At 37.6% G+C, this 15,287-nt stretch overlaps 1 protein-coding gene across 1 annotated transcript in view; it reads left to right on the top strand.

The window, feature by feature from the left end:
* Positions 1 to 3,090: 3,090 nt before the first annotated feature.
* Positions 3,091 to 15,287, top strand: part of NEK11 (NIMA related kinase 11) — a 92,876-nt gene continuing 80,679 nt past the window's right edge. The window contains exon 1 of the mRNA XM_075705443.1: positions 3,091 to 3,331. Within this exon, the coding sequence (XP_075561558.1) occupies positions 3,162 to 3,331 (170 nt within the window). The 5' untranslated portion in view covers positions 3,091 to 3,161. The remainder of the gene's footprint in view (positions 3,332 to 15,287) is intronic.

Genomic DNA, 15,287 nt, shown 5'->3' on the forward strand with positions numbered 1-15,287 from the left:
ACTTTAGACTTGGCTAGGTTTATAAAGATGTTGCAGAAAATAACAACGGAGCCAGTGTTCAAGAGTGGTTTTTTTTTCTTTTTTAAATGATGGAAAAAACCAGGAATATCTCTTTTTTTTTATTTTCAAAAAGTTTGAAGGAGCAGGCTAGTGAAGTCATTGGCAGGAAAAAATTCAAGATAGTAAATACTGAGGATATTTGGAGTTTATATTTAAAAACTCTGGAATTTGTACTGCAAGGGGTGGGGGTGGCAAGTGTTGATGTAGCACAGCGGTTATTGAGGAATAAAAAGAAAACGTGATAGAATTGGAAAATGGCCTTGATTGGTAAAGAAGGGTGTATCTTGGAGACAGAAAGCATCAGAGTTTGTTAGCTGTCGCTAAAGAAACCTGAAGGTTATATAAAGGAAATTAAAAACAGTATCTTAGTTATATAAGCGAAGGAAGGTTAGGGGAAGAAGTGGAGGTGCTGTGCGTTTAGCATGTTCAGGGTTTCACAGTTCCACCTACACAACAACTTTGCTTTAGTTTATAACAAAAAAGAGGAAGAAGATTTAATTCTAGCTAAGGAAGAAGAAAAAATAAAAAAAGTGATCCAGACAATGTAATTGCATTAGTCTGGCACCAGTAGTCTGCCAGTCTCTGGAATGGCGGGGCGGGGAGGAAGGACTTAAGAACATAAACTGTTTACCAGGGTGCTACCAGATAGTGTATACTGAGATTTTTGAGGAAAAGGGGGCTGGAGAGTTGATTTCTTTGAGTTATCTCTAGTTGTTCTGAACTTCAATGAAGCAATTGATGTACTGTTGCTTGGGAAATACCTGCTCAGTGGGAGAAGATGGACACTGGTGAAAAATACAAGAAAGGTTTGGCTAAAGGTTTGAGTGAGGTAGAAGAGGCTGCCAGTTCATATACTTCTCAAAGAATCAGTCAGTTTAAGTCAGGCTCTAGAGTCTATTGACTCTTACAGGGTATTTCTTTCAAATGCAGTAGCTCAGCAATCCATCTCTCCTGTGACACCACAATGGCAATCACTGGCCCTTGTCTTATAACACTGTTCAACAGTAGATATGAGAGTGTTTCACAAAGTTATATGATAGTTATTACTATTATTATATATAGAGGGAAATTGAAGCATAGAGAGTAGCAGTAAGAGGCAGGGTTGGAAATAAAGCATGACAATTAGACTCAGTGGGCTACTTGATCTCAAGCGTGAGACTGTGGTGTGAGGGATTGTGATATATTCACAGGGCCCAAGTAAGTACAAAAACTTGAAGGTGAGCAGTGTTAACTCTTCTCCAGGAAAAAGGAATAGATAGCTCAGCAGTTTTTGTAAGTGTAGTTATTTCTAAAGGTTATGTGTTTCAAAGCTATTCTATTTGGAATTTATGAAGGCACCCATAAAACAACAACTTCCTAAGAGAATAAAATAGTAAATTAAAAATAAATAAACTTTCCAGAACTGGTAATGTAATATTTTATGCAGTTCCATCTTCCTGTCCTCCTCTCCTCCACACCTCAACATGATCCATTTATGCTTCTTCAGGCAGATTTGGAGTTACAGAAGTAGTAATTTTCTAGCTGACATTCTTTGCTTAGCATTTGCATTTCAAAATTTTTGTCACTGTTGCTGTCTGAAAGAGAATAACAGAAACAGAATCTCAGGAGTGCTTTTGTTTAAAAAACATACAGGATTTGTATCATTGTTGAGATGGCTTGTAGTAATTAAAATTTGGCTGTGTTTCATAATACAGCGACACTGCAATGTCAGGCTCTTTGGTACAGTGTGACAGCAGCTCAGGAGATGGGTATTAAAATAGGTTCTTGCACTCACACACTTGTAAAATACAAATTTGTAATCTTTATTTAGGCTCTGCATTTGTTAGGAAGCAAAGACAGTGACTTAGAAACAGCAGTTATACAGCTTTTAAAATTAAGCAATTTGTCTTTTCTCTTCCAAAACAAAGAAAAAAACATTTTGATGTGCTTGCATTGACGTTAAAATGCTATGGTGAACAAACCCAGGGTGAGCGCACTGCACTGCAGCAGGTAGTGCTGATAGATAGTAGTATTAGTTGCACTGATTGTAGGATCTTGCAACATCTTTATTTGTTGCAAAGGATCCTCAAGCACAAATGATGCAGGTAGCATTATATAAAGGCAAGGTAGTGAAAGCAATAGTGTTTTATTATGTGCAGTGAAACACCTACCCTTTATCATTTGGAATGAGGAAGGTAAACAAAGTTATTCTAAACTTGTGTTCAGTTATTGAAAACCGTAGAAACACTAGGAGTTTGCCTTTGCAGTCCTTATGTTTGCAGAATTAGGACCTCAATTAGATAAGAATTCCAAATCAAAGCTAAGTTGTTGGAAAGGTGGGTGAAGAAAGAATTATTACAGCAAAGGAGAAATTAAGAACTTCTAGAAGAACTGGGGTTTATTGAAAGTCTTATAGACTTGTGGGTAGCCTTGAAGCTCTAATTTGCAGACGGTGTTAGTAGTGAATCACACAGAAGCTGTGAGATCAACACTGAAACAGATGGTGAAATCTGAGGGGCAAATGAAAGAGCAGAGCAAACAGCTTTGTAGTTATTGATGGGAGTGAACTCAAATTATGGGTGGAGATTATGCTTCAGTATATACAAATATCATGAAACTTTTATCCCAAAATGCAGATATTTTTGGTGTCAGGTGCTGTGGTGGTATAAAGACAGGTGGTGAGGAAGAGTACCATATCTAGGGGAACTGTCAGGTGAAATACAGGTGTAGTTGTCCTTGCAAAAAGCCCATGAACTTTTAAATAAATTAATGCATAAGCACCTGCATTTCATTTCCCCTGTGTTATTAGTTCAGTGAATTAATTTAAGGTTGATTTAGAGGAAGGCTGACTATATCACATCTACATTATCTGGAGTTTCTTTATCAAGTCTGCTGCCCGCAGCTTAGCAACCAGTGATTCCACTTAATCTGTGTTTTGCTGCAAACTGAGCACTATAAGCATTGCCATAGAATTAAATGAAGATTTTAGTAAGAATGATACATTGACAAATCACATTTTTTTTTTTCTGTTTCAAGTGTTTCTTGTGAACATCCATGGAAGAGTGAAAGGATTTGAAAGCTACATTCTAAAGAAATCTGTGTAGTTTCTGTTACACAGAGAAATGCTGAAATTTCAAGAAACTGCTAAGCATGTCACTGTTGCCAGATGTAATTCTGCTTGCTCAGATGCTACGATTGCAAGAAGATACACTATTCAGAGGAAACTTGGCAATGGAAGCTTTGGAAGTGTATATCTGGTTTCTGACAGAAAAGCAAAACAAGGAGAAAAATTGTAAGTAAACTCTTCACATCCTTTAAATAAAGATGTTTGGAACATATTTCTAGCATTGTAGATGTTTTCTTTGTATTTGTGACTCATCTCTCAGTTTAGTGTTATGTTGCAGCCTTAACTTTAACTCTAGTGGGGATGTAGGATAGGAGCAGGCTTTATGCTGACTCAGCATTCCAATGGAATCTGTTTTTGTTTAAAATAGTTTATCCAATTTGTCTATCTTACTGTGCTTTTCTCTAAGTCCTTCTTAATTTACTTGTGCAAGACAGAGTGGAGGTAGATAGAAAGTCTCAGACCCTCATCTCCATAGTGATGTACACCTCTGAAGCTTTGTAACAAATAACAAAAGCAGTAAAAATATATGTAACTTACCTATTCCCCAGTGTCATGCCTTAAACAAGTTGCTAATGTAAGATATACACTGTGGAAAAGACCCCTGTATTTACTCAGAACCGAGGTAAATTTTATCATTGTCCTGACAAGAGGCAGGGCAAAGGTATATGCCAGGTTTCACAAATTTGCTCTTCTTTGTAACAAAATTGTTTGTTAAGGTCTTAAAGCTTTATTATTTATAAGCTATCATTTCATAATTATGTCGATATATAATATATGTGTATAATAGAATAGTATAGTTTATTTTTGAGGTCTTTGTATCTTGTAAATAAATTTGGTTCTTGAAGTTTTTTCTTCAGAACACTTACTAAAGCGCTGGGCATTTGCCTTCCATCCCATGCTTATCCATCTTCGTGAACATGATGTTTTTGTTTTAAAAAATGTGGAAAAAGAGAATCCTTAGTCTAATCAGGTCCAGCTACTGCAATAGGTAGGTCTATAATGCTTCATTCCGTTACACGTGCCCATTAAAACATGGAACATTTAAAGGGAGCATGAAAATGTCAGAATTTCTGAATGTACTTTAATGGACGTCCCTCTTCATTTCTGATGATTTCTTATTTATTTACTGTATAAGTTTTTTGATAACACTTATTTGGATGTTTTCAGGAATCTCTTCTGTATCATTGTAAGGACACAGGTTGTTGGAGGCATTTCAGAAGAAACTGTACTGTATTGATAACCTATTTTTTTATAACTGAGTTCTCTAAATGAAACCTGAGAAGGAATAGTTACAGAAATTCCAGTAAACACTTTTCCATTTGCTGTATACCTAACTGATACCACTTTTTTTTTTTTAGAAGAAAAAATTGCTAGCAAATCTTGACTTTTTTTTTTTTTTTTTTAAACCTGCCTGAATTTGGACAGGTCTCATCAGTTTGGTTGATTAAAATCTTTAGGATTCTGAAGCCACGAAGACAAAAGAACATTTTCAGAGTGTTGACATTTCTGTGAGTTTGAAGTTGGGTGCCCAGGTAATGCATTGCTGGCTGGACTTCCGGTTGTGTAGTACTGTGTTTGTCTATTGTTTTGATACTTAGACGAAGTGAAATTTAAATGTCAGTATTTTTTGGTTTATCCAATAAAATTTGTGAGGCGCTTTGTTTAAAGTCTGAAACATCTAATCAATGTGCTTTTCAGCCCGAAATACATTCTTCCTTTAAGTATGGGTGTCTGTCAGTCCTTGTTGATGGGCGCATTAATGAGCAATTATATAATAAAAGAGCTTTTTCTGATTCGTTTGTGCCTCACTTTTGCTATTTATGACAATGCATTGTTGGCAATATTGCTTTAATAAATGTGCAGCCAAGACGTAATTCTTTCACTTGATTTCCTTCTACATCAATTTACAGCTTCTCAGCTCCTTGAATTAGGGTTAGAGTCTACTAAGCTCTTAGCTTTTTCCAGCTAGCTTATAAGACTTTTGGATCTCTCTTAGCCTTAGCTACAGTTTTCTACAAAAACATTCACTGCCTGCAGCATTTCATGGCTGTGTTTTGTTAGGGATAAGGCTGAGTGTGCCCTCTGCCATCCTCAAGACAGAGGCTGAGTGTCAAATGGCATATTCTTTTTTTTATCAGTCTCTTTTTGTGACTACAACAATATTTAACAAGCCGAAGTGCTAGTGTAATGCTGTAGTTCATCCTTTCATCACTAGGGGGTACTTGCGTATCACAGTTATTCATTCCTTCTGCGCCTCAAATGTAGATTGAAGAGCAGATTCCCCCAACTTTCCGTCACTTATATGCTAATAAACGACAAAAATACTGGCCCAGGTGAACATGAAAGCTCAGGTAGCATAATGAGATAGAGTGTAGACACTTTCTTCTACTTAAAAATACTGGTTTCTTAAGGTGGTAAAATATACTAAAAGTCACATTCTCAACAGTACTTTCAAATCGGAAAATAATGTGTTATGGAACTGTACTGGTTATGGCTTCTGTTATATTTTCCATTGGGAAGTATATAGATACTTTTGAATGAAAAATCAGGTGGTTATGTTTCTCACCCTTTAAAAAGAATAATCTTAAGTGCTCTGAAAGCACTTTGGCGGAAAAAAAAAAAACCCGAGGAGATATTTAGGTCCCAAATGACCTCAGCAGAATTAGAAGTCTATTTTTATTGTTTCAGAGATTATCTAGAACATGCTGAGACAAATGTTATGTACAGTGTGAACTCGGCCACAGATAGCTTCCTGAAAATTGCTATAGCCTAAAGCACTGTGAAAGAGCATAGGAATAAATCATAAGAATACAAATTCCCAAGAAGAGTGACATTCTGGATATTGGTACAGAAGCTGTTCAGGGGTATCTTTTCCAATTTTCCATTAGTGCAATGTCTACAGAATGGTTAATGCAGAGACTAATGATGGTTATCATGTAATTTAATGTATGCTCAGCAAAGCTTTTTTTATGATTTTAGAAATACGTTTTGGGCATGCCTTGTACTTTGTTACCCCTCAAGGATCTTAGCTGTGGTGAGCGAAGTGTTATGCATGGACCTGCTTCAGCTGGGAGGGAGAGGGTTTGTTATTTGGGGCATGCCTCAAGTTAGCAGACTTATTTCGCATACAACTCTCCGCATAGAGCTGCTCAGGCCAGCAATGCCTGCCTCTTGGAAGTACATGCCAACTTCATGCTGATCTCCAGTTCTATGTACGGATGGGATCAGGATTACTGACTTCCTGAGATCATACTAGATCAGACACATCCAGTATGATATGGTTGAGCTGCATGCTCTATAAATAATAATGTTATGAAGTACTACAAGTATAGTAGCATATGTAGGTCTTGTACTATGTAAAAGTCCCTCTTAAGTGTTGCATTGTCCGACATATTCCTTGCCTGTTGCTTTAACTTCCTAATTTGCATTTTTTGTAAATTGTATTTTCTGGTAATTTTTTATGTTCATGGTCTTGTGTGATTTCTATAATTTTGCCTTCTTTTTTATTAGATGACTCTGAAAACTTTTTTCATTTTAATTTTGCATTCCACCCTGTCTCAACTAGAAAATTACGTACTGCTGTAAACAGGTGTCAGTTACACACATAGCTAAATACCTGAATGTCTAAGCCAGGAAAATCCCTAGTCATAAAACATATCTTCTTGTGTCGATGAATTTTGTTTTCCTTTAGAAAATAATAGTTGCAAGTCATTGTATATTCTTAAATATGCTTTCATAGTTTCTGCTCACATTTAAGTTTACTGAGCAGTTAGCTTCTCTGTATTACTTGTGTTTTATGTTTTTCCAAGGTCTATTATCCACAGTGGAGAGGGAGAAAACCAAACCAGTGATTAGTATTCTGGAGTGGGATGGTGCCACCATGGGGTTATTTCAGACTGGCTGTTAGACTTAAGGATCACACTTACCTCATTCTGAGGTACCTCCTTTGTGCAGACATGTGATGAATAACTTTGCCGAGTTTCATAATAATTTCCTGAAAAGAAAAGTGCAAGTTCTTGATTTTTAGAATTATGGCTAGGGAAGGTGACTTTTGTCTTCCATGTTTGTGTAGAAAGTTATGCCATCCGCTGTACATCTTCTGCAAGAGCTTTTGATCCTGTTGGATGATTCTCTCTGAGTATAAGAGAGGGTTAAACATCTCAAAGATAGAAGTTCCTGCAACTTATGTGAAAACAGACAGCAGAGTAGAGAATGAAATGAATGCCCTCATAAAGAGAAAGGCCAGAACCTGGGAGACTCTTCACTATGAAAGAAGTTTCTCATGTACTAGACAATCCACGCAGGAGAGAGATCATCAATTTCCCCCAGTTTTGCAAGAAACTATGGTCAGAATTTGTATCCTCTTAGACCCTAAAGTCAGTTAAACACAAGAGACATACTTGTATGAAAGCAAGCTTCTTGGTTCTAGTTTACACAGGATGGCTTGGTTTGTGTATTATTTGATATTTTCCCGGTTAGATATTTGCTGGGTTTTTCTTTCAAGATATCTTCTTGTTTGAGCCAGGTACTATACATTCACTAAAATTGAGATTGAATTGCTTAACATTGACACTGTCTTTCCATTCTAGTGGTCTAAAATGACCTCTGGCAAATCGTTATTTCAAATTGCAAACTGATTTAGCTACTATGTAACTGGAGTCCAAATAAGGATTAGATTGCTCCTGCAAATATTTGTTGTGGCTCTTAATGTTTTCCAGGGTTTGAACTCTACCATCTCAATGATCTGCTCATATGCAATCTCTAATGACAAAGAGAAGGAAGGCATTTCAATATTGTGTCTAGGAAACAGTTTATATGAATTTTTGTGAATGAACTGTCAGTATAGCTTTAATTTACTAGTACATTCAGAGAAAATTTACTTAAATTTACAAGTCACCTTCAAAAATGCAGGAAGTCTGCAGGTTGGTTTTTTGTTCCACCCACCCCCCCATTCTTGAGTCGCATACGGTTTTGCATAAGTCTGTCTCAATTTTTGAGGAGTTTTCTTTTGTTTCTGGACCTCATGGACCTAGACCTACCCAAAATAATTAGATAACTTGGTTTGTATAAAGAAAGTAGCAGGATTGTACCAGCATTTTTACAGCAAACAGTAATATCCCTGCAGTGACTTCTATACCGGTCCCCCTGAGTAGCTTATCAGTTAATTATGACAGGTAATTATGGTTAAAGACAAAGTCTTCTATAGCAGAGATTTACATTCAGCAGTAGTCTTGAAGGACAGTGCTATCGCTTATAGATAATGAATGTCCTAATCAATTGTGCCAAGTGAAGCTCTGGGTTGAGTTTCACTAATTCATAACCATGCATGGGCAAGCAGCTGAAGTACACAGTAGGCAATAGGGACTTCTAGTTCATAAATATTCACAAGGTACTTATATGTCCCTGTGGTGGAAAGCACATGCTGAGAAGCGCCAAACTCCCGGGACTGCTCCTGTGTGTGGTAATTGTGGGGTGTCAGCTCAACTTCTGTGTCTGACTTGCATTATACCATTAATCCAGACTCATGCTATGATTCCTTGGAAACTGTGCACTTAGCTGAATAATTTATCACATGACTTTCAATTATTTATGACTTCTTATAACAAATGAAATAAAATCTAAAGGTGGAAGAGTTTTGTAAAGTATGAATATCCATGCAACAATCAGCAGATTGCTGTATTGTTAAATCCCTGTGTTTGCTGCCTGTTTGCCTCTCTGAAGGTATTCCAAGGGAATGGTCATTTGACACTGGATTGATTAAAACAGTAACAAATGACTCCCTGCCAGTTGTCATGTGCGTCTTCATCTAATTGTGCTGTTTTCCTTTCTTCTCCTTCATTTAATAATAAGAACTAGAAATTAAAACTAGAATCCATCAGGTCATTTTAGATTTGTGAACAAATATTCATGATCTCCTTGGAAACTGAACAAAGGTGCACTTCCTATAGGACCTTCCTGATTGCTGCTTATTTTTAGATAAGCTTTTCTTATTCAACCATCTTTTCCTTGGTTCAGTCAAGTGTGCCTCTGCTTTTTCATGTAAGACTCAGGCTACCGTGTATCAGCTGAGTTGCCATTGCTCCTAAGGTGTACAGTCATTCTTGGTCCCAAATAAGAGAAAATAAGAACATTGACAGAGAGCTCTTGCTGATTTAGCTGGAGCAGTTTAAGAAGTTAGCCTTCAGGAGCTTTCCACTTGAATGGCAGAGCATGACTTTCATATTCTGTGAACAATGCTACAGGTGTCAAGACCTAGCTAGGTGTCGAAGACCTTGCTGAAACCTCTGTAACAGTGGCTGATGCTCTTGTGCCTTAGTTTAAGAGTACACCTGCAAATGGAAGTTGCCAGAGAGTGAAACTGTCAGTGTTTTGTTTCAATTTTGGTAAGCAGTTGCAGCCATGGCCACAGTTGTTTCAGAGCATCTCCACTGTAGGCCAGTACTGGTTCAGAGACCAGTTTGATAACCCCGGACTCATCCAAATCAGTTCTCACTGGAGACTGTGTGGGAAGGTGCTTTAGTCCCTATCTCCTGCATCACTGTCAGTGTCCAGCTTTTCCTGCAGCCCAGCGTGGCACTGTATGGCTCCTCACTGGCTTTTGGCGCATGGAGTTAAGGAGCTGCAGACCTCCCTTGCAGTGGGAATGTGACAGTGCGAAGTACAACGCAGGTACAGAAGACAGGAGCTACTCTTAAAGCTGCTACAGCTCTGTGTTCCTCTCTCCAGTAAAGCTATGCTTATATGCAGCTACCACAAAACTATGGAAACAAACATACACATGCATCTTTGCAGAGGGATGCTCTGCTAAAATTTGTAGAACAACAGAATTGAAGGTTACAACACATAGGAATCCAAGAAATGGACCATCTCACCCTGGAACAATTTATTTAGAGCTCAGCTTATGAAAGTTTGGAAAGTCCCTGTGCTGGATAAGTCTCTAGCTGGGGCTGCAGGATAGCTTGGCATTGGAGCACAGATGTGAGATTTTACACTGCCCATGCTGGTGATAGATTTGGCAATTTAAAGCTATAGCCATGCTGCAGGCCTTTGCGCAAGCAATTCGTTTGTTAAAACTTCTAGTAACCTCATTTTCAAAAAATGCACAACCTGATATTCTGTGGGTTCTTTGAAATCAAAAGGTGAGTACTCAGAACATCTTGGGACCTTTTGTTTGGCTGGTGTAATGTAGGTGCCTGTGAAAAGCCTGTGCAGCAATGTCTGATACAACTTTTACATCTGCTCAGTCATCTTTTTGAACTTTGGTGGTATTGTTATTGCATTTTCTTTTTTTTTCTTTTTTTTTTTTTTTTTACACCTCCCCTTTTAGTATACTTCTCTTTGACTAAGTAGCCTACTTTTGCATTTTCACTGGGATTTGTCCATTTGTCTGGGGTGTATTCTAACTAGGTCTTTAATTTATGTGAGTGGGAGGCAGAGTTCCTTATAGAAAATATTACCTGGGTTTACTTTAAATCTCATCCCCCACAGAGCTGAGCTCCTGGGAGCTCAGTGCTGCAGCACCCACCACGTTGTGATCCTGTGTGCGGGCAGTGAGTGGTGCTGATGGTTAAGTTCATCATTTTTCAAAATGTTTACAAGCATTATTTTCAACATTGAGCGGAGAATTGTGCTTAAGGCATTGTTGGTAAATTACTGGTTCTTTGAGGTGCATGGAAGACACAGAATTAATGATTTTGTAATTAAGCAAATGCCTTGAGGTCACTTCTGTCTCATTCATTTTGTTGAAACTGGTGTTTAGTTTTTATGCATTTGTAAGCTAGCTTTAGTAAGAAAATGGAGAGGTACAGTGTTATTACTTTAGGTTGAACTGTGACTACCTGCCTCAAATGTACAGTATGTTTTTGCAATATTTGACTATGCCTGTCTACTGTATCTTGTTGCAGTTTACCCTTGTTGGCAAGGTGTTTCCTCTTAAGTCTGCATCACGGATCTTGTCTTTCCTTCCATGCAGAACGAGCCTCTGGCTCTTTGTTGCATTCAGTACATTGTAATGAGAAACCGCTGCAGTGAGTGGAATAAATTCTGGATTTGCTGGGCAGTCAGTGTATTTTTCCTTCTCTTTTTCTGGTTTTTTTTGGTTGTGCTTATGTGACACATTAGTTTGCTGTTTCTCTTACATGCATGGTGTGCCCTTCATGTGTTCTAAAATAACTTTTCAGTGTTGCTGGGTAGTTGCTTCATTTTTCAGTTGCACATGTTTCATTGATTTCTAAGACCACACCACAGTGTCACACTTAGGAGGGCTAGAAAATATTAAAAGATTTTTATCAAACAATAGATGTTATACACAATGAATTTCCTCAGCATTGCTTGATTCCCTTTGCCTTTGATTGTAGACTGTTTAGTAATATGCTTTTGTAAAGCTGTAAACTGTGCTTTTATCTCTTTCTCCTCCCCTGCCCCCCCCCTTTTTTTTCCCCTGTACCATAGATAATTCAGTGCATATCAGAAATAAACATTGAAGGAGATGCCTGCTGGAAAGAGGCATGTAGGAAGAGTGAGTTTTCTCATTAAAGTTGCAGCAATTAGTATTTAAATTACGGGAATTAGTTCCACTGAAGGGACAATACTGTTGACATAAATATCCTTGCAACACTGAAAGGAACATAATTCTGCTTACAAATATATTTACATTTAGGAAAGAACCAATTAAATTTTACACAAGGAAATGTTTTAGTTGGATTCCTATGGAATGCATTCTTATAGCAATTAATAGTGTGTTTGGTTTCCCTTCGCAACTTCCTGTTCTTCCAAACGGTCTGTTTTCTGTAAACTGATTCATATAGATCAGGTGATATGAGGGTCTGTCTTCAAAATTTCTAATTGAAACTAATTTCAAAATTTAAACTAATTCCTATGCAAGGAAAAGTATTTTTGGCAGATGCCGTAGCCCAAGGCTGCAAGATGAAGAAATGTAACATGGCAATTGTGAGATGTTTAATCATATTAGAATGCTTGCAAGCAAAATACTGCATCTGAGCTTTAGTTCTCTAATGGTATCTCCTTTTTCTGAAAGGGAGCATTAATTAGCAGAGAGCAGGTTATAGTGAAATGTATTGAGTATGTGCAATGAAATTACAATGGAAAAATGCCTGGTTTAGATGATTTGAAGTTTGATGGAATTAAATCTTCAAAGATACAGAGAATAAACAAATTATTTAGTCCTTGTCTCATTTATCTCTCAATTTCAATTTAGGTTAGTGGCAGCATGACATTTAATTATGTTCTTAAACAAGACTAGGCTGTAGAAAAAAAGGATGAATGAACAGTAGATGGCGATAATGCAACACGTAGAGATAAAGTATTGCTAAAACCCCCCTACATTCACAGGTATTTAGTCTGTGTCCCATAATAATTTTAAATAATTTTCCTGAGCAGATGCAAATTTCTTCAGTTCAATCACAGTCTATTAGTATTTGATTTAGAGCTGAAATGTATGAATAGAGTATAAATATAATTACATTTTATTTTTTCGTATCTGGCAAGGAAAAAAATTCTGGGTTTCAAAAACATAGTTTTAGAGGAAAATTCTTCCTTTATTAGTCAACGTCCACTTTTATTTTGTAATTTTTAATCAATGTAGATGACAACCCAAAATGTCCCAAAGAATTATTCAAAATAAATACATTTGAATATCTAAATAAATAGTGTTAATCAATGCTTTTGTGCAATAGTAATATGGCTTGTTCAGTTCTGTGGAGGATAACGCAAGTACTCTGCTTTGCTTTATAATTATTGATTTTTTTCCCAACGTTGGCACATATGGCTGACCAAAAATAATTTAAAGTATGCCCCTTTGTATATATGAGATTTTGCTCAGTGCAGAAGAAAATGATACAAGCTCTATTCCTTGAAGCTAATTTATTTCAACAGTCTTGTCTTTCATGATCTTGTACCAGAAAATATATTTTCATTTCTTTGGGATACTAATTAGGAACTGTTAATTTTCAAATAACTGTAAACTGTTTACATCATGAGCTGAACCATTCAGTGGTAGTGCATATGTTAAAGCATTTGAAAATTAGGCATCTCAAAAAAATGTTTGTAGGTGCTATAATTGTGAGTTGCTAATGGAAATGAAAAGTGAATCATCCATTTCACTTGTAAATTTATGAAATCTCATCACCATTCAAAGATATTTAAGCACTGTTAAATTCTTTAAAGGGCTTATTCAGAAAATGAAATTATATTTAATCCATGTACGGATATTACAGTGCTCAAATGACGATTGAATTCTTAGTGGTTAACTCGGGTATTATCATAGAATCATTTAGGCCGGAAAAGACCTTTAAGATATCTAGTCCAACCATAAACCTAACGCTGCCAAGTCCACCACTAAACCATGTCCCCAAGCACCACACCTACAGGGCTTTGAAATACCTCCAGGGATGGGGACTCAACCACTTCCCTGGGCAGCATGCTCCAATGCCTGACAATCCTTTTGGTGAAGAAATTTTTCCTAAGATCCAATCTAAACCTCCCCTGGTGCAACTTGAGGCTGTTTCCTCTCACTTGTTACTTGGGAGAAGAGACCCACAGCCACCCACCTCACTAGAACCTCTTTTCAGGTAGTTGTACAGAGCAATAAGGTCTCCCCTCAGACTCCTTTTCTCCAGACTAAACAACCCAAATTTCCTCAGCTGCTCCTCATAAGACTTGTGCTCTAGACACTTCACCAGCTTCGTTGCCCTTCTCTGAACACGCTCCAGCACCTCAATGTCTTTCTTGTATTGAGGGACCCAAAACTGGACACAGTATTCCAGGTGCAGCCTCACCAGTGCCGAGTACAGGGGCATGATCACTTCCCTGCTCCTGCTGGCCACACCATTCCTGATACAAGCCAGGATACTGTTGGCCTTCTTGGCCACCTGGGCACACTGCTGGCTCATATTCAGCTGGCTGTCAACCAACACCCCAAGGTCCTTTTCTGCCAGGCAGCTTTCCAGCCACTCTTCCCCAATCCAGTAATGTTGCATGGGGTTGTTGTGACCCAAGTGCAGGACCTGGCACTTGGCCTTGTTGAATCTCATACAATTGGCATCAGCCCATCAGTCCAGCCTGTCCAGATCCCTCTCTAGAGCCTTCCTACCCTCAAGCATACTAACACTCCCGCCCAACTTGGTGTCATCTGCAAAAATTAGTTCTTGATGTTTATGAATGTTCGTGAACAGCATGAAGAGGCTATTGTGGAGGGTAGTAAAAAACGATCATTGACAATTGTTATGGCTTTACTACTAAATCGATAGTGTTCATGGGAATGACAAAAGAGGCCCAACATTTGATTTAGGGAATTGTGGAGCAATACTTGGGTTTGAAATGGGTTTATGGCTTGAGTCATAAATCAGTAACAGCTATAGGAATGATAAAAGGAGCCCAACATTTGATTTAAGAAGTTTTGTAGTAATACTTAGGTTTGAAATGTTTTGGCTAATAAGTAAACGTATATATGTAAGTAGGAATAGCAAACAGCACTCATTGTTTGTTTTTCATTTGAAGTGTGGTAATCTTCTTGATTTTCCCACAGAAATCAAGTGCTCTTAATTTACTGTGAGTGTTTCTTTCCTTAACTAAAACCAAGTATTCATTCTAGGTAGGACTGATTTGTGTATGCTGACTTTTTGCATTTCATGGTGTCACCAGCTCCTCCTTTCCCTAACAGATGAATGAATGTCTTTAAATTATCTGAGTATGCAGATAATGGTGCTCCAGATATAATGGATAAAATGTAAAGAATGATTCTTTTCATTTTTGATACTAAGCTGTAAAATGCAGGAAAGCCAATCACTGACACCAGGCAGAGAAATCTGGTAAGATTATTAGTTACAGGATAGCTGTATGTATGATGGGTAAGGATTAGGTGAAAATTACAATGGAACTAGAAGACCAGCCTAAGTGAGGGAAGTAGATTCCAGGCAGTAGGGTGCCATATAACGTGTAAAGTATCTCAATTGTAAATAAAATCTAGATGTGCAAACATGAGAGGTCTGAAAGGAAACGTGAGGAAACTATAACAGTGGGCAAGTAACTTTACATGAGGAGTACCTCATGTGCACAGTGGAATGTCAAATGAAAGGGAATCTGTTAGGTCTGGATGTAAACT

The sequence above is a fragment of the Pelecanus crispus genome, chromosome 2 (genome assembly GCF_030463565.1).
Source record: "Pelecanus crispus isolate bPelCri1 chromosome 2, bPelCri1.pri, whole genome shotgun sequence".
NCBI classification, from domain to species: domain Eukaryota; kingdom Metazoa; phylum Chordata; class Aves; order Pelecaniformes; family Pelecanidae; genus Pelecanus; species Pelecanus crispus.